Genomic DNA, 20,823 nt, shown 5'->3' with positions numbered 1-20,823 from the left:
GCCATCCAAGCAACGTCTTTTTCATGGATGCCCCTGTTTATTTCAGCAAGACAATGCCAAACCACGTTCTGCACGTGTTACAACAGTGTGGCTTCATAGTAAAAGATTGTGGGTACTAGAATGACCTGCCTGCAGTCCAGACCTGTCTCCCATTGTGGCACATTATGAAGCGTACAATACGACAATGGAGACTCCGGACTGTTGAACACCTGAAGCTGTACATCAAGAAAGAATGGGAAAGAATTACACCTACAAAGCAGTTAATGTCCTCAGTTCCCAAACGTTTATTGAATGTTGTTAAAAGAAAAGGTGATGTAACACAGTGGTAAACATGACCCTGTCCCAGCTTTTTTGGAACGTGTTGCAGCCATAAAATTCTCAGTAAATGATTATTTGCTAAAACAATAAAGTTTATCAGTTTGAAGATTTAATATATTGTCTTTGTAGTGAATTAATTTCAATATAGGTTGAACATGATTTGCAAATCATTGTATTCTGTTTTTATTTATGTTTAACACACCGTCCTAACTTCATTGAAATTGGGGTTGTAATTGACTGAGCCTTCTGAAATGTTCATCTCCAAATCATACAGTTGGGAGAGGTCCACTTATGAAAACCTCAGCATCCAAACATTGCACTTTTGTTAGCTGATCAATGAAATCTCACTTCAGTACCTCTGATTGCTGCTTGACAACATCCAGGGCCCCTGTGTGTATAATGACAGATTTCACATTTGCGTGCTCAGTAATGATCTCCAGGATATCAGACATTGGAAAAACACAATACCTTGGTGTTCTTCTCACTGTAAAAACGTTTCACATCCTGACAGCTCCATCACCAACTATTAACGTTTGGGGTGCAATTTTTTTCTTGTATGATTTAGTTTCATACCTTTCAGTCGTGGTGGCAGATGAGCATTCTTGGCCAGAGTCTTGTAAAAGACAAATAAATTTGTATGTCTGATGTCAATGTTTTGCACTGACTCGCATCCTCTTTTCTTGCCCTTCGCCACAGCGACCGTCCGCTGCCGCTCACTCAGGGTTGAAGCAGCCCGCAACGCAGGCCATCTCGGTAATTCCTCGGTAATCTGCTGCTCCGGTGTCCTCCCTTTGAGATGTTGTCCCATATCTTGGGCTTTGCTTCCAGTAAATTCCAGGGAGAACTGCTGGATGATCCATTACCATTTCCATAGTCCACATCCATCCTCTTTATTGAGCTAGTGGCTGTCTGTTAGCACACTTCTGCTCATCATTTTGAGACATCGGTAGAGTGGTTTCATTTACAGACTGTCCATTTCGCGGACTGGATCAGTCCGCGATAGTCCTTAGTGGAATAGAGAGGCATCTTGTTGCTGGTCTCGTTGCCAATAGCAGGCCTGTTCTAATTAGCAGGACACCTTCACGCATAAGGGGGTATCAAAACAATACTGGAATATGGCAACAACTGCATCTACAAATATAAGTAAAGTCCCTTAAGTTTAAAAATATCCAGGAGTCGCTTCTTCCAATTTCCTTGCAAGAAGAAAAAAAAAGCTTATCAGAAAGAAAAAAAATGCAAACAGAGGCGAAGCAGGCAGAGCGAGAAGAAAAAGCATCTGCCCTGTACAAGAGCTTTCAGGAGTACTCAGTAGAAGAACTCAGGTCCTTGGATGGGGCGTATGGATTAAGGTGGTCTGACAGGTACTCTGGCTAAGTGCATGGAGGGAGTTTTAGGTGAAGAACAGGGGTTTTTTAAGTGATGCAGGACTAGAGAGGGAGAGAGTGTAGATGGATGAGTGTGGGAGTGATGTGCTGCAAGGCACAGTTGAGGACCCTAGCAGCTGAGTTATGGACGCACTAGAGCCTGGAGTCCAGGGCTTTGTTGGCTAGCCCGAATAGGACTCCTTTACAGTAATCCAGGCAGGACGTGATGAAGACGTGGATGAGGATCTTTGCAACGGATTTAGAGAATGGAGGACTGAGTCTGGGTATATGTTTAAGGTGGAAAAAGGCAGATTTGGTATTGAATTTGATGTGGGGGTGAAAGGAGAGAGTGGAATTCAGGATGGCACCCAGGTTTCGGACTTCAGTGGATGGAGAGATGGAACAGCCGTTTATGTCGAGGAGGAGATCTTCAACCTTCCTGAGCAGTGCTGTAAGAGCCACAACCATGAGCTCAATCTTGTCACTGTTGTGTTTTAGAAGGTTTGATGAAATCCAGCTTTTTATTTCACAGAGGTAGTTGACAAGGGCCTGGGGGGAAGGTGGGTTGATGGTTTGGTGGAGAGGTACAGGTGAGTGTCATAAGCACAGCACTCGAAGTTTAGTGGCGGATAATTTGCCCAAGTGGGGGCACTGAAGAGAGGGGAGTCCAAGCACAGAGCCTTGGAGGACACCACCATGTACTGGGGCAGGGGTGGTAGTGTAACCATTAATGGAGACAATCTGTTGCCCGTGGGAGAGGTAGGATGTGAACAAGGAGACGGCCATGGCAGTGAGGCCCATGTAGGGAGATAGGTGGTTGAGGAGAATGGTATGAGATACTGGATAGAAGAATGCTAAGAATAAGAATGCTTACAGTATGTGGCCAGTGTCGGCAGCGATGAGGAGCTCATTTGTTACTTTGATAAGGGCAGTCTCTGCGCTGTGCTGGATTCTGAAACCTGATGGATTGTAATTATTGAAGTTATCAGAGGGCTGGCTTTTTGAGGATGGGAGTGACTGAGGCAGTTTTTAAACTGTCCCTCTGTCTGTCCCCTAAAACCCTTTTCTCTCCAGCTCCATATTCAATAAACATCAGAATGATAAAACATTTTTAAAATAAGCAGAGTGAGTTTTTCAAACTCCGCTTCGTACAGCAAAACTTTTCCAGCGCAAAAGGCATACAGCTCCACCATTCTGCAAGGTCATGCAGCTGAACAGGACAGGTTAAAAACAAAAACAGAAAGAAACTGGAGGGAACTGTGCCAGACTGTTGGGAGTGCTTATGTCCATCATGATGGGGCAGAGTGTGGGAAGAGATGTCTTGACCTGGGCTGAGGGTATGGGGTCAAAAGAGCAGGTGGAGGACTTGGCCTTGGAGACCAATTTAGCTATGGTGGGGGCATCCACAGGGGAAAGGAGGTGAATGAGTTGTACGGTTACTGGAAAGAGGTACTCCAGCGTATTTAAGGATGAAGCTCTTTATTTGAGCAAGCAGTAGCCAACAACTAAATCGCAATGAGCTTGACACTAATGTTGTGTCATTCTTGAATGATTCGTTCAAAAGAACAAATCTTTTGAGTAAACATACTGAATGGGATTGCTTTATGAACTCGTTTGACACAACTCAGTTCGGGCCATATTCTCCCACGTGCTTAAATTGGAAAAGACTCGCAGGTGTACGTCTTTTTTCTTTTACTTTTAGAAAATGGAACCAGCTGCATGCCTTTTCTGGCTGCGCAGATTCTCCCGTCCACTTCAGTCTGTATTTTACGCACCCTCATCCCAGATATGCACTCTGGATGGAGCGACCCTAAAATGTGAGCGATCCCTGTCATATCTGGCCTTGCGCGCAAAACACTCTGTGAAGGTGAAATATCATATTGCACTTGAAGTTTGGATTGAGGTCACTACTGACTCATGCCAACGGTGCAGGACACAAATGGCCGACACTCACCAACGCTCATTGGCTGCCCAACGGCCATGCCGATGGCCAAACATCAGGATAATATGTCCTTACCTTTACAACATACATCGACACAGATTGTAAGCCCACAAAGGTAATATCACATGATAAGGCAGGTTGTATAATAATGTTTTTCTCTCACCTTTGGAAAATGACATGAACACATGCCTTAAGTAGGCAGGGGTGAGTGAAAGTGCTTGTTGAACCATGAAGGCTGATTGTGCTTGATTGTTCAGTGTAATTGGGCAATAAAGTAAAGAGCAGTAAAGAGCAGGGCACGATTTATTCATTTTTATTCAGAAACAAAAAGTTTCTCAAACGTTTTTGGTTTGAAAGGATTTTGTTTCTTTTTTAACACAGCTGCTCTCCAGCTTTGAAAATACCTTTTCACATGGTACAGACGATGCCGCCGTGCACAAAAACGCATGAGCAAGATTATATAAATTGGGGTACACAAGGTTTTGCTCCTCCCATTGAGGTGTTCCTTGGAACACAATAAACATCTCACTTTTGAATAAAATGAGCAACGGTGAAAAATACAGTTTTTGTTAAGCAAACCTAATGTGTCCGAAATAATGTTACGTAGGTTTAGCTTACCTTATTAGAAGCTATCAAATAAAAATTGTTCCCATAAAGGGGAAATTGTGGTATACTGCCCTGCAGTTCCATTATTGGAGCCGGCAGGGCGCTTTGTGTCCTCTCTCTCCCCCCTCCCCTCTCTGTTTTCAGCACCTGTCTTCAATCAGCCTCATCACCACCGGTGTATAAAAGCCTGCCTGTTCCCGGAAATCCTCGCCTAAGTATTGCAGCCTCTCCTAGCGGTACCATGGCCCACCTTATGTCAAGTAAGCTATACTGTTCCTCGCTTCCCTTGTTAACTCTTGTGTCTCCTCGTTCCCAGTGCTCCCCTGTGTTCCTGACCCACGTCATTCCTGCCACCAAGCAAGCCACCTGTTCTGTCCACTGCCTGCCACCTGTCCACGCCGCCGCCTGCCAACACATCCAGGACCACCTCCATAACCTTTCCTCAATAAATTGTTCATCATTTTACATCTGCCTCCGCCTGCTCTTGGGTCCAGCTACTCCCCACACGTAACAGAATACTTAGGCCACGACGGACCCACCAACTTCAGAGGCTCTGAAGAACGCACTTACCCTCCAAGGCGCCCACATTGGACAGCAGGACAAAAACCTGCAAGAAATCACCGAAACGCTCCACTCCCTTTCGCAACATGTCTCCCTCCTTTCCCACCAAATGCAATATATTCAACCCCCTGTAAGTACTCCTCCCGAGCCCGCACCCTCCGAGCCACCCCGCTTCCCGTACAAAGAACCTCATGTCCCTACGCCCAAGCCCTACTCCGGGACCTAGGTGCATGTAGCCAGTTTATTCTTAATTGCTCACTCGTATTCACAACTCCAACCATACAGTTATCCACCGAACGATCCAAAGTAGCATATGTCACTAACCTCCTCCGCGGCAAAGCAGCAAAATTGTCCACTTCATTATGGCAAAGCTCCTCTCCGGTACTTCATTCATTCGATTCTTTCTCCGCCGAACTCCACAAAGTATTTGATCACCCAGTTCAGGGCAAAGAAGCCACCCATCGCCTCCTCACACTCAGGGCGCTAAATAAGCAGCGGAATATTCCATTGAGTTCCGGATATTGGCAGGTGAATGCGGGTGGGACGACGTGGCGCTTGAGGGGATTTTTTCAAATGGCCTCTCCAACCAACTCAAGGATGAGCTAGCAGTCCGGTATGAGCCCTCCTCTCTCGAGGATCTCATCGCCCTTTCCATTCGGCTTCATAGCCGACTGCGAGTGAGAGCACAAGAGAGGAGGGTCCCCGTATGTAAGAATCCTCCCACTCAGAGCACCATGCCGTCAGCTTCTCGCCCGCCTCCCGCACCATCTCCCACACTTCCGTCACTCCCCATAGCTACCACAGAGCCCATGCAAATAGGTAAAACGTGTCTAGACCCACAGGAGCGTCAGCATCGAGTCATCCAGCGGCTATGTATCTACTGTGGTCAATCCGGTCACTTTATTTCCTCATGCACCCTCCAATCAAAAGACCAGGCTCACCAGGAACTCCCATTATTCAAAGAATAGGAGCAGGCAGTGGCAGTCCCCGCCGTCAAGGATCATCTCTGGAGAATCCAGGCAGTGTGGAAAGACGTCCGACCGGCGTTGACCCGGTCCGCCGCACGCAATAAATAGCTCGCGGACGGTCATCACTCCCCAATGCCTGAATACAAGGTGGGCCAATCTGTCTGGCTTTCTTCTCATGACCTCCCGCTTCAGACAGAGTCCCCGGAAACTTAATTGGTCCCGTCCCCATTACCAAGATCATCGTACTTCCGTCCAATTGAAGCTTCCACAGTCTCTGAAAATTCATCCCACATTCCTTCTTTGCTGAAGCCTGTCTCCACCTGCGCCCTAAGCCCTCCGGCCGAACCCCCTCCATCCCCCGGTTATTGATGAGCATCCAGCCTTCACGATGTTGCGCATCCTCGACGTGAGGCCTAGGGGGAGGATGTTCCATTACCTTCTCAACTGGGAAGGGTTTGGGCCGGAGGAGCGTTTATGGATTTCCTGGAAGCTCAGCCTCGATCCTACTCTTTTGGACGACTTCTACGTGGCTCACCAGGGGAAGCCTGGTAGGACCCGTCCGTTGAGAAGGGGGTACTTTCATATACTGCCCTGCAGTTCCATTATTGGAGCCGGGAGGGAGATTTGTCTCTCTCTCTTTGTGTCCTCTCTCTCTTGCCTCTCTCTCTTGCCCCTCCCCTCTCTGTTTTGAACACCTGTCTTCAATCAGCCTCATCACCACCGGTGTATATAAGCCTGCCTGTTCCCGGAAATCCTTGCCTAAGTATTGCAGCCTCTCCTAGCGGTACCATGGCCCACCTTATGTCAAGTAAGCTATACTGTTCCTCGCTTCCCTTGTTAACTCTTGTGTCTCCTCGTTCCCAGTGCTCCCCTGTGTTCCTGACCCACGTCATTCCTGCCACCAAGCCAGCCTCCTGTTCTGTCCACTGCCTGCCACCTGTCCACACCGCCGCCTGCCAACACATCCAGGACCACCTCCATAACCTTTTCTCAATAAACTGTTCATCATTTTACATCTGCCTCCGCCTGCTCTTGGGTCCAGCTACTCCCCACACATGACAAAAATTATTCTCTTCCAAACGAGACTCCATCCTCTTACTTATCTTCTAAATACTCAATCTCTCTCCAGCCTTTATAAACACTTGGTCACGGCAAAATTGGAACCACTTCCAGAAGCAGTCTTGCGGTACAACAGGCCAGTGAGGCTTTGGACGTCATAATTTTCAGCTCCTGCCCTAAAAGAAGAAAGCCTGGATCCATGTTTTGCAGAAACTGCCCCTCGATTACTCTACACACGCTTCGAAGCCTAGGCACATATTGTATCATATGGGACATACAGAAACTCCACAGTATTATGACTATCAAATACTAGCCATGTGGGACAGTTGCAATGCTGATCACTTACACATCTGACTCCTGGGCTAGGCCTTTAACATATATTCAGATTTAGCTAAAGTACTTCAAGTATCATTTTGAAGGAAATTAAAAAAAAACAAAAATAAATACTTTTTAAACCTAGGTTTGTGTCTGGCGGTACAAGCCTAAACACAGCAGGTTTTTGTCATTGTTTCAGTTCAGGTCTGCAGTGGGCAATTTCTGTTCTGCCACCTGGACGTATCCTGGCAATTGTTGTTTACAAACATTCTGAAATAGTCTTCCAAACTCTGGAAATCACTGTGTCGCAACCCAAATTGAGAATTGTGTTTAAAATCTGCTGTCCATTTCTAAATTAAAATAATTAAGAATAACCTGTAATTTAATGAAATGGTAATTAATAGGCGATGCATACAGCCTTACCACTAACAGAATAATATGGGAATGTTTCCATGTTAAACGAGTTTGTGTGTGTATGTGTGTGTGTGTGTGTGTGTGTGTGTGTGTATATGTGTGTGTGTGCATTCATTGACACTAACCTCAGCATGGTGCTCCTCATTCTGCTGCAGTACCTCGATTACAAGCTCAGCCAAGCGAATGGTGTCCTCAAGTTTTTTTGCAGGAGTGACCAACCGGCCAACATTTTCTGTTGCACAAAAGTCCAAATTCAGAGTCTCATCTGAAACACAAGCTTAATCTTCTTCATCCAAGGGTTATATAAAGGTTTAATGCATGCAACCGTTCCACAGGTAGCAAACACACCCTTGAAATAATAAATCATGTTCTTTGACATTTAGATTTTACATAAAGAACATGCATGTAAGCTTGCCTACTGCCAACCACTGAAGTTAAAAGTTTAAGTTATTCACATATTTTTGATTAGGAGTACCTTTTGCCTCAAAATCTATCTTTAAAATTTGGACCATTGTATTAGTCTAAATTAAAAAATGTAGAGAGCATCCAAAATATAGAGAGCATCAGCATGCTTTAAGTGGGGCTGGCTGGTATATGAGAATGTTTTTTTCAGAGCGGAAACAATAACAGAAAGATTCAATGTTAAAATTAAACCTTACGTACAAGACAATACCCTGTGTTTTTACCCAGCCCCCATCCATCCATTTTCCATAACGCTTATCCTCAATAGGGTCACGGGCCAGCCCCCATTATACCGTTATTTGAGGTCCCAATTATTGCTGACAGGCTAGCACAGTTTGAAGTCAATAAGTAGTAATGTCGTCTACCTAAAGTAACGTGTCACATCTGTCAGTGTGGCAAAAGAGTAATGGCAACATCCAGAGAAAATATGGTCGACATGAGGGATGCAAACAACATTCAACACTCATCATGCAGTAATGTAGTAATATTGTGTTATAATAATAATATGTGCTATTATCTGACTTACACGTGTTCCATATTCACAACTGGGCATTTAATATTCAGCCTTCACAGTAAATAAATATTTATATGATCAAGAAAAATTGCCCAGGTACACAAATTATGTTAAAAATCTTATTCTTACGAATAGTTTGAGACTGCCCTGATGGGATGCATCTCTATCATGTACAGTGAGTGGAATGAAATTATACCATGGCTAATATATACTAATATACTTTACTTATTTCTAATTGATTGATGCTTTATAGTAATACTAATCATCCAAAAAAAAAACTGCCAATCTTGTCTTGCTTTAATTTTTCATGGCCATGGTATAAGCATGATAATGCACTCCAATGTATTTTGGACATGTGATGCGGTAGCATCATTGTATGAATCAAGATTACCTCCATATTATCCATTTGATCTATCGGGCCATTGGCTTGTGCATTATCATTTACAATAGAGTTGTGACGTGGGGAGGTGGAGTTGTATTGCATGGCCTGGATTCTGAACTGTAAATATCAGATTCAGTACTTGCCTTTGGGCCATTTCCTATTTTTGAATGAGCACAAAACAAATCTTGTAGTCAAAGTAAAAACATTAGCACATAAAATGTTCAGGAAAGAGACAACTCTGTGAGTGAGTGAAAACAAATTGGTAGAATCCTGCATGAGTTTTACATTCTGGTAATATGCCATTAATCACAATTACCGGTACGTTAGAGAAAGCTGTAAAGGGTTAGTTGGGATGCTGAACCATCAAGAAACAAAGTAACAATAAACAAGGTTAACAATTGGAAAAATGAACTTAAACAGTTTTTATGTTATGACATTGTGATACCACTTCAGAAATCCAGAAGTAAAACATGCATGACAGGATTTTAGACATACAATTAAAATCAAAATTTATTAAACAGTATTTTGTACACACATATACTATAGATATATATATATACATTTTGTCTACCTTATTTAAATTTACGCAGTGCAGTGGTACATCACTACGCACGACCACCATGGGAAATTAATGTTCTAAAAGTGACAATTACAACTGACCAATATTGTCTTTGAAAAGGCAGAATTTTACAACAGAGCTGTCTAAAAGTAAAAAAAATAACAACAACAACAAAAAAAAATTTTTGGGTGGAGTTGAACTGGCCATGTCAGGGTCATGCCTGTTCAGTCCACCCACTGGCATAGCTCAAGTGGTTTAGTGTTGTTGTGAACAAGACAACTGGCTGATAGTTATTTGCCTGCAGGAGATCAAGTCATGTTAACATGGCTGACAGCTCCCACAGAATGGGACTTCTGTACTGTGTAATGAGGACTTGTTGGAACATCCTGATGTCTCTTATGGCAGAACTAAGGTCAGAATTTGGTAGCATAGTATGTCTTAGACTATTGTATCTACCTGGCTTTTTATATCCTATTTACTCATTGTAAAACACTTCGAAACTACAGTCTCTTCATATATGTAACCAATCAACTTCTGTCTTCTTTCGTGTAATTTTTTCGTGTTAAACCACCAAATGGGAAATACCAAATCTATCGTAATGCATGCAAGACGCCTTAGTAGACAAGAGTAGTAGTAGTAAAAATACTGCCATTAAAACATTTTCAGCACAACTTCTTGTGATTCTGTTTTCAAAACAATGACAACGCCCTAAGTCAGTACATACTTTAGTTTAGTTACACTGGACTACTTTGTATCCTCTAAAGTCAATTGCCACTGCGGTTGCACAATTCTGAATTCAACCCAATTTTTAGGGAACAATATATATTTGTAGTTAGATGAAACATTGGAGTTCAAATCACACATGATGTTAAGTAAAAGACTATATGTTTTAGTTTTTCTTTGGCTTTTTGGCAACCCCAACAAGGGGTGTTAAGAAACAACTAGCATTTGGAAGTTATGTGAAGTAGGGCAAGACACATTCAAGCAGTAAAGACCTCTGCATTACAATATGGCTTGTTGACCAAGTTAAGGCATAGTGTTGTGTTAAATTGATATTTTACACTGGTTAACTCCTATTTACACATGTCTAAATAAGAATATTAAAAAATTCCAAAGGTGCTGTGCTGTGTTGTGCCTTTGTCATTAATGAATTCTTCTTTATTATATAATTCTTTCTTTCAGCTTGTCCCTTTAGGGGTCGCCACAGTGCGTCATCCTTTTCCATGTAACCCTATCTCCTGCATCCTCCTCTCGAACAAGAACTGCCCTCATGTCTTCCCTCACGACATCCATCAACCTTCTCTTTGGTCTTCCTCTAGCTCTCTTGCCTGGCAGCTCCATCCTCATCATCCTTCTACCAATCCATCCATCCATCCATTTTCTGAACCGCTTCTCCTCACTAGGGTCGCGGGCATGCTGGAGCCTATCCCAGCTATCATCGGGCATGAGGCGGGGTACACCCTGAACTGGTTGCCAGCCAATCGCATGGCACATACAAACAAACAACCATTCACACTCACAGTCACACCTACGGGCAATTTAGAGTCTCCAATTAATGCATGTTTTTTGGGATGTGGGAGGAAACCGGAGTGCCCGGAGAAAACCCACGCAGGCATGGGGAGAACATGCAAACTCCACACAGGCGGGGCCGGGGATTGAACCCCGGTCCTCAGTACTGAGAGGCTGACGCTCTAACCAGTCGGCCACCGTGCCACCCCTTCTACCAATATACTCACTATTTCTCCTCTGGACGTGTCCAAACCATCGAAGTCTGCTCTCTCTAACTTTGTCTCCAAAACATCGAACCTTTGCTGTCCCTCTGATGAGCTCATTTCTAATTTTATCCAACCTGGTCACGCCGAGGGCGAACCTCAACATCTTCATTTCCGCCACCTCCAGCTCTGCTTCCTGTTGTCTCTTCAGTGCCACTGTCTCTAATCCGTACATCATGGCTGGCCTCACCACTGTCTTGTAGACTTTGCCCTTCATCCTAGCAGAGACTCTTCTGTCACATAACACACCTGACACCTTCCTCCACCCGTTCAAACCTGCTTGGACCCGTTTCTTCACTTCCGGACCACACTCACCATTGCTCTGGACGGTTGACCCGAAGTATTTAAAGTCCTCCACCCTTGCTACCTCTTCTCCCTGTAGCCTCACTCTTCCCCCACCACCCCTCTCATTCATGCACATATATTCCGTTTTACTTTGGGTAATCTTCATTCCTCTGCTTTCCAGTGCATGCCTCTATCTTTCTAACTGTTCCTCTCCCGGCTTTCACTGCAGATCACAATGTCATCTGCAAACATCATGGTCCATGGGGATTCCAGTCTAACCTCATCTGTCAGCCTATCCATCACCACTGCAAACAAGAAGGGGCTCAGGGCTCTGCACATGACCCCTGTTCTTAAAAATGGGCACCAGCACATGTTTCCTCCATTCCTCAGGCATCTTCTCACGCGCTAGAATTCTATTGAACAAGCTGGTCAAAAACTCCACAGCCACCTCTCTTAGATGCTTCCATACCTCCATAGGAATGTCATCAGGACCAACTGCCTTTCCATTTTTCATCCTCTTTAATGCCATTCTAACTTCCCCCTTACTCATTCTCTCATTGCCACTTCCTGGTCCACCACACTTGCCTCTTCTACTCTCCCTTCTCTCTCATTTTCCTCATTCATCAACTCCTCGAAGTATTCTTTCCATCTATCTAGCACACTACTGGCACCAGTAAACATATTTCCATCTCTATCCATAATCACCCTAACCTGCTGTACATCCTTCCCATTTCTATCCCTCTGTCTGGCCAACCTGTATAGATCTTTTTCTCCTTCTTTAGTGTCCAACCTGGCATACATGTCATCATATGCCTCTTGTTTGGCCTTTGCCACCTCTACCTTTGCCCTATGTCGCATCTCAATGTATTCCTTTCGCCTCTCTTTCAGTGTCCCACTTCTTCTTAGGTAACTTTTTTTCTTGTATGATTTCCTGTACTGTGAGGTTCCACCACCAAGTCTCCTTCTCTCCTTTCCTGCCAGAAGAATAACCTGGTACTCTCCTGCCTGCCTCTCTGATCCACTATTCACACTATACATAACACCCTCAATTTCAAGTTTCAGCCTCATCACTCGATCTGATTTTCACCTCCAAGACATTCTTAGCCAACTCTTCTTTTAAAATAACCCCGACTCAATTTCTCTTCCCATCTCCACCATGGTAAAATAATTTAAACCCTGCCCCTAAACGTCTAGCCTTACTGCCTTTCCACCTGGTCTCCTGGACACGCAATATATCAACCTTTCTCCTCATCATCATATCAACCAATTCCCGAGATTTTCCTGTCATAGTCCCAACATTCAAAGTCCCCACATTCCGTTCTAGGCTCTGTGCTTTCATCTTCTCTGTGCTTTCATCACCCACTTTCCACCTCTTCTTCTTCGACTTCGACCGACAGTAGCTGAAACTCCACCGGCGCCCTGCAGATTGACGGCGCCGGTGGCGGACGTTGTTAACACGGGCCACGACCGATCCGGTGTGGAATTCTTTGGATGAACGCTCATATTTGTTTGGCAAAGTTTTAAGCCGGATGCCCTTCCTGACGCAACCCTCTGCATTTATCTGGGCTTGGGACCGGCCTACAGTTTGCACTGGCTTGTGCCCCCCATAGGGCTGCATTCCCCCCATACGGCTGCACTCTTACAGCACATGGTATTCCCAAGCGGTCTCCCATCCAAGTACTAAGCAGGCCCGCCCCTGCTTAGGTTCCGAGATTGGACGAGATCAAACGTTCTCAGGGTAGTATGGCTATAAGCCAGAGGAGAAAGCGCGGATTGAACCAGCATCGTCAGAAGATGAGGTATTGTTTTAAACACCAGACCAGCTCACTTGAATAATGCCTGGATTAGACTACAAAACAAATTTGATCTCTCAAGATGGTACTATGCCAAACTACTGCAATCAAATCCTGCCGTGATTTCAGAACACTGCCCACACTACACAACGTAGTGTATATTACAATATCACCATACCCCGTATTTTACGATCATAGGGCTGAACTTGTTAAAACAAGCTGTTGGGGGAGGTGGGACTGGAAAACGTGTCAACACTACTGGATATACTGTAACTCTTACAATGTCGCTAGTCTTGATTGCGGAAATGAACTGAAGAAAAAACATGCTCTCGAGAAAAAACATGCTCTCGAGACGACGGCTTGGGTTGTCCCTTCAAGGAGAGGTTTAGGTTAATGGTCACATACTTTTATTTTATTTTATTTATTTATTTAGTTATTTGTCCTGTTCGGCTGTTCGGTCATACAGAAAGGAAGATCTGTATCCCTTTTTATGCCGGAACAGTTTTACTTTGTCACAGTGGACTTTTTAAGCTGTCACTGTGGTTTCTTTGTATTCTTATAATTCCGCAAGCAACTGCTAACTCTTCCCATGTGGTCTCTTATGTCACAAAATATGTAAAGGGGCCAAATTGATATCATGATGAACACTGTATGCTTTTGTTCTGTTAAAAATGAGATGCATGCTACAGCCCAGGGTTAGGGTTACTTCATTAAATCGTTGTCAGTTTGTCGCTACATCTACAAATACAAGTTAAAACTCTACCATGCAAAGCGAAAGCCATATACTCTATCAACAACACCCAGAAACGCTGCCAGATTTTCTGGGTCCGGGCTCATCTAAGATGGACTGACTCAAAAGGAAAAGTGTGCTGTGGTCTGCCGAGTCCACATTTCCAATTGATTTTTGGAAATCATTGATGTCGTGTCCTCTGGGCCAAAGTGAAAAAGATAATCCGGATGGTTATCAGCGTAAAGTTCCAAAGCCAGCCAATGCTGCATTTGCCATGCTTTTCCTTCTCTACAATATTACTGCATTCTACCTTCAAGTCTTGAGATGAAATCTTGTTGCACAGGAACTGATTGTTCCGGTACAGTCTGATTTACTGTTTACAAGCTGCAAGAGCTTGACTTCTAACCATGTGTCCACTCCGCTTCAAGATATTAGATTTCACATATTTACACATGACAAATTTCAATAGGAGTAAGGTATTTACTGTACATGTACTAAAAAGTCTTGTTGCTCCTATGTAATTGTTCTGAGTGCAACGACTCAAGGTAGTTTTTTTTCTGGCCAGGGTTAAATTAACAGGAAAGGCAGAATAGACACATTATCACCTGAATCCTCCATTTTTTCATCAGGATAGGAGGTAGATAAAAGAGGGAACATTTCAGGGAGGAAGAGAGAAATGTAAGGTTCATTTTGCAGAATCAGAAGGTAATTGTAAAAAAACAACAGAGATGAACAGAAAACACAAATAACCTCATTTTTGAGCCAATCCAGTATTGAACAATGCAGCAAATACCCTAAAAAGTTATAATTTATACAAAAGGAATGTCAACATCATCAGTTGTCGACGGTGATTAGAAACCAGCATACTTTCTAGCTACAACATTGTCCATATTGCAGTTTATTGAATGGCCAAGTTACTGTTTGTAAGATGACTTAGAGACCCAAAAATCATATAATTTAAAGTTTGTAGCATGTTTTTGTCCTCTCAAGTGTATAATGATCTTAAACATGGAAGGAGATACACATAAGCAAAGTAAAAATGCATTCAAGTTGCAGACAGACAATATGAAAGGCTGATTGTGTAGAAGGCTGTCAAGAAATTGACAAGTGCACATTTTAGACTGAAACAAAATATTTAAGTGCTTTAAAAAGAACAACACTGTAATGTTACTTGTTCTGGTGGCTGTGCATGCTGGTTGCAATAGAAACATGAAGGTAGAGGATGAGGCTGGGAAATGAAGGAAGTACTCACGAATGGTTAAATCCATCACTTGAGACGCCAAGCAGAAGACAGGATGCTCATACATCTCTCTCTTTTTCCCTACAGAGAAAGAGGGAGGATACCGAGGCATGCGAGAGGCCCGGGTCAGAGAGGATGGCCATAGTGGTCAGTAGTGTTCGATTTTCAGGGCCATTTCTACACCATATACGGTATGTGTATTCTTCAACTGGATATTTTAAATTTCAGTAAAATGTGCCTTGACTGGTCAAATATAGTATCTGTTTGTTCATCTATAATATATCTTTCTACAAACCTCTATTGCAATAAAGTTGGGACATTGTGTAAAATTTTAATAAAATAATACAATAATTTAATAATTTATGTTTTCCAATAATTTCATTTTTAACCTATATTTACTTGGGTTAAGGTTGCTTCAGTAAATCATTGTCAGTTAACAGAGTTTGTCACTAAATCTACAAATACAAGTTAAAACTCTACCATGCAAAGTGAAAGCCATATATTATTTGGACTGACGCAAAAGAAAAGTGTGCTGTGGTCTGCCGAGTCCACATTTCAAATAGTTTTTGGAAATCATGGATGTTGTGTCCTCTGGGCCAAAGAGAAAAAAGGCAATCCGGATTGTTATCAGCACAAAGTGATGATACTGTATGGGGTGTGTTACTTCCAATGGCATGGGTAACTGTGAAGGCACCACTTATGCTAAAAGGTACACAGAGGTTTTGGAGTAACATAGTCTGCCATCCAAGCAATGTCTTTTTCAGGGATGTCACTGTTTGTTTCAGCAAGACATTGTCAAGCCACCCTTTGTTACAATAGCGTGGCTTAGTAGTAAAAGAGTGTGAGTACTCGAGTGGCCTGCCAGTAGTCCAGACCTGTCTCCCGAAAATGTGTCGCGCGTTATAAAGCGAAAAATACGACAGTGGAGTGGACTGTTGAGTAACAGAGATTGTACATTAAGCAAGAATGGGAAATAATTCCACTACAAAGCTTCAGCAATTAGGGTCATCAGTTCAGTGGAAGTCCTGGACCAAATGGCGGCCTGTGCGACGCCCCTAGATTGCGAATGTCGCCATGGGCGGCTGCCCATATTGCCCAGATCAGAAACGGCCCCTGCCACAACTCACAAATGCTTATTGAGTCTTGTTAAAAGAAATTCTGACGGAAAAAAACATCACTGGAATTGGGGTTTGTACACACTGTATATTTTTGTCCAGTGGTACAACTACCACACTCCAACTATTGTGTGGCCCTTTTGCCACTCATGAATTTTATTTTTCTGAATGGATGATACCCATTCATCATTTCCAGATCATGGAATTTGAAAGTTGCCATATTAAAAAATTATGAGTTTGATGGAATAAATGAAAAAGTTATTTATATTTCCTAATTGTAAAGACCAAAAGTCATATTATATGACATTGTTATATAGAACAACGTTACAATAATACGAGCACGGCTGCGTGCGCATTCTTCTTCATTGATTTTTGCCACTCTCTGTCGGGGTTAGCGGACTGTAGGCATCGAAACTGGGAAACGATTTTTTTTTATTTAAACCAACCCTACACACTACACATATTTCTGTCAGACTAAGGCATTAATGTTCCTTATTATTCTTAATTTTGTTGAACATGCCCAGACTGATTTAAATTGTTTTAAAAGGATAAAGCTAAAAAAATGTGCATGTCTCCGCTCATCATTTCCTAATTTATAGTGTTTAAGAGCTCTTCACTTTCTTTCTTTTGTTTGTGTATGTGTTAAATGTGTGTAATGTTTTGATTACATTGCTTTGATTTCATTTTCATACTTCTGTGACAGTTTACAGTTATACGAATGAGTGCAATGTTTTTTCATCCCTCTTCATTCATTATTAAAGTGAGTGTTTAATTGTTTTTAACAAAAAAAAAATAGACTGGTTCTGCTTCAACAATTAATAATGTTACTTAAAATATGCCTGTACATTTCATGAAGGTTTTATGATGGCCACAGTTTGGACACTGTGGCCAATTAGTCAAAATATAATTAATCTCCATTCATTGAATGTCGACCAAATTCATTGAATGTTGACCATTGTTATTTCTAGATAACAAAAAAGAAATTATTTATCCAACCATCGGTTAGCTTAATGGGAACTGTCTTGTTAAGTGGAGGCTCATAAGTTTGTTGGGCAGTCTGCTTTGGGTTAACCATTCGTTTCACAGAGCAGAGGCAGATCAGAAAAGTCTGGATGTTTTTCCTCAGATGTCAAGTAGCACAGTAGTATGAGAGGAGGGGTTTTGGGGCTAGATAATCAACAATCAGAAGAGGGATGCTAAAGTGTGACTTCTACGTTTGTTCAGGCAGGTGATAGTTTCTTTACAGACATCATCTTTCAATAGACAAATTTAAGAGGTTTGGTGGTTTTATTACACTCTCATCACTCTATTTTTAATCATATAAAGTCACGTTAACATTCTGTTATCTGATTTGGTGACGTGTGTTCTGCCCACTGACAATATCTGGTTCTGACAGAAGTGTAGGTTAAGGCAACTTCATTGTCAATGTGTATATTGGTGAGATCAACAACAATCAATCAATTGAACAATCAGTACCTTTTGTAGAAGGCAGCTTCGGACATCACGTTCAACTAACTGTAAAAAGATGCTATGTGTGGTTTTAAAATATAAAGTTTATTTACACTAACACATTAAGTTACGATATGTGAGTAAAATCAAAACTGAAATGGTGCTCTACACACAGTATGTTGCAATCAACATGGCTTTGAAAAGCAAATGTGTAAGTAAAATGTCCCCAGAAAAAGGCTTTAGCTTTTCAGTTGTATCACATGTAAGTTTTACCTTGTTCCACACACTTACAGTACTATAAGGAGTGGAAAAACATACATTTATTAAGGGTCTGTTTATTTCATCGACTAGGCAATTTTTGCTGACAAATCTGTGTTAACAAACTGTTCCATGCTGCTGTGTTTGTAGTTGAGATTCAAGTGGAATTCTTTAAAATACATGGAATTTAAAAAAAAACATTTGATGTCTGCTAAAGAAAACCTGCTCCAACACAAATACAGTATGAGCTGCCATAGTAGATGTGTCAGTATGATTCGTTTATTGGTCTTCCTGTTGTTAAATACCAGGGAGTGAGCAGCAAGTACCAATAGACAAGGGGAAGGGAGGGGTGAGTATGGTCATCAGAGTGCAAGGCAAAGGGAGGGGAACTTCTATTCAGCTGTAAGAATGACCAAATAGAGATAAAGCCAATGTAAGACTCAGCTGAAAGAGAAGCTGAGGCATGGTGGAAGCCAGCAAAGAGAATAGTGGAGAATTGAATGCATTTTTACTTTCTCTTCATTTGCAACTATTTAAAAAAGGCACAGTCTGAGCGAGCATACATCCTGTGTAAGGCACTTGTCACTTAAAACAAAAACATATAGTACAGTATATAATTGGAGAGGCTGTGAAGAAAAACAAGGATAATAATAATAATATGCACTATTAGAAATGTTCTTTTTCTAACTCTATAGCCTTGAAATTGAAAAAGGAAAATAAGTCCAAAAACAGTTCAACGCTTTCCTGTAAGGATAATACTGTACAGTATCAATCTTATCTGCTCGTAACATTTGAGTCCAAAAATTACTGTACTCAGAAAGGCGGTAGTGCAGGCGGTTTTCATGCTACAACAGTTCCATGACACCACATTGTGATGTATTAGTAGCTTACCTTCCAGTTTAGCGTACTCTGACAGGCGCTGGTAATTGATCAGAGCTGCTTGCTCCAGACACCTACGGATCACAGCTTTGACTTCTTCTTGTGGAACCGGGGTCACAACATCTTTCATCAAAACCTTACAGGAAGGAAGGAAGTTTTTCATTTTCTGTATGCCAATGAACATCAACATTATTAACATTATCATTATTGAGAGGATTGGTCATTACTTTCATGGAACACTAACAGAAATTTGGTCATACAGTGGACCCCGCTATTTGCAAGGTATTGGGAAAGAGGCTGCAAATAAACAATTGACACTCCCGAAAAAGCGATTATAAATGCCTGTAGTACCGTAATTTCTCGGATATAATGTGCACCCATGTATAATACGCACCCCCGAAGTTGACCTCAAAATTCTGGAAAACCCTTCTACCTATGTATAATGCATTTTTACAATACACGATTTTGCTTCTACTCATATGATCAAAACATCAAGTATTATCTGTATTTTTTAGTTTTTTTTTCAAATAATTATTCTGAAGTTAAGCACTTTATTTTAACATGTAATACTTTTTTTATTTACTTGCTCTTATTTTGAAAGTCACAGCCCTACTTTTATTTCGTAAATGAGAAAACACAGTTGTGCTCATATGTTTGATTACCTAGGCCGAATCTGTAAGATGGGTACAATTCTTTAAAGAAAACATGAAGGGCCAGGCGAAACACATTTAATTTTATTTTAATGGGATTCAAATGAAACGGTCAAGCATTTCAGAAAAGCATTATCATCAAACAAAACATAACCATAAACAATTAATGATGGTTGTTGTTCACTCATATTTAAAAAGAAATTTCACAAATTCTGCCAGGGTATGTAAACTTATGAGCACAACCGTATATTTATGCAGTCATTTGTACCCCTGTCATATTGGAATGAAAGTGTAGGCTACACCTTTTTCATAACCACTAGGTGGCGGTGGCATATTAGAATGAAAGTGTACACCTTTCTCATAACCTCTAGGTGGCAATGGCATATGAGAATGAAAGTGTACACCTTTGTCATAACCTCTAGGCCGCGGCATACATTTATAAAATGTGAAAGTTTTTGGCATTTTCTCCTATACCTATGTATAATGCGCACTATTGACATTTGACAATTTTTTGGGTGGAAACAAATGCTCATTATACACGAGAAATTATACAAATACCACAAACAATGATCCCAAAACATGAATTGCATTATAAATACTGAAGAACATCTTTAAAAAATTGCTATACCCTTAAAAATGCAGTACAGTAAATAGTGTACCACCACTGCCCGACAAGACTACAGCAATAGCTCTACTGCATGACATCACAGATAAACACCCATTAGCCGTGTTTGTTGCAGTGGGATATTTTAACCGCTGTTACCTCTGACTCTTCTCCCAAAGTACATACAGTACAAATAAACATACATACATACATACACAGTGGACTGGATTTTGCTGCAAAAATTAAAACAAAATAAAAATTCTGACTTTTGTTGCCATGTTACAGAAAATTGGAACTACAGTTGTAGATGGGTTTTTCTGCGAATAATGGAAGATGGGTTAAAAAAAAGAAAATAATTCTGCAACTAGGAGAATTCACAATTGCTGAACCGCAAACATGCGGGGGTTGACTGTTCTGTTGAATAATATGCTTTTTACAGTACAGCACAGATATGAGGTACTGACAAATCTAATCAGGAGGTGACACCCATCACTCACCCTTTCAAGCAAAGATAGAGTTGCTTTCAGTGCACCCTCTGGTCGTCCAAATGGAAAGCAGTACCTTTTGTAGATAGTGTTACATTT

The 20,823-nt window shown here is 41.8% G+C and overlaps 1 protein-coding gene and 1 pseudogene across 15 annotated transcripts in view; both read right to left on the bottom strand.

The window, feature by feature from the left end:
* Nucleotides 1-20,823, bottom strand: part of cadpsa (Ca2+-dependent activator protein for secretion a) — a 215,140-nt gene that overhangs the window by 103,506 nt on the left and 90,811 nt on the right. For all 15 annotated transcript variants that reach the window (XR_009769288.1, XR_009769289.1, XM_061687059.1 and 12 more), the window contains 3 exons: nt 20,737-20,800; nt 18,998-19,121; nt 7,673-7,779 (listed from right to left, as the gene is read on the bottom strand). Coding sequence is in view for 13 of the 15 variants with exons in the window: in XM_061687059.1 (XP_061543043.1) it covers nt 7,673-7,779; nt 18,998-19,121; nt 20,737-20,800 (295 nt within the window). In the remaining 2 variants the exon portion in view is untranslated. The remainder of the gene's footprint in view (nt 1-7,672; nt 7,780-18,997; nt 19,122-20,736; nt 20,801-20,823) is intronic.
* Nucleotides 13,158-13,276, bottom strand: LOC133409343 (5S ribosomal RNA; annotated as a pseudogene).

This window comes from Phycodurus eques, chromosome 10, assembly GCF_024500275.1.
Source record: "Phycodurus eques isolate BA_2022a chromosome 10, UOR_Pequ_1.1, whole genome shotgun sequence".
NCBI classification, from domain to species: Eukaryota; Metazoa; Chordata; class Actinopteri; order Syngnathiformes; family Syngnathidae; genus Phycodurus; species Phycodurus eques.
Note: the sequence above shows the minus strand (reverse complement) of the source record. Positions and strands in the feature narration are given on the sequence as shown.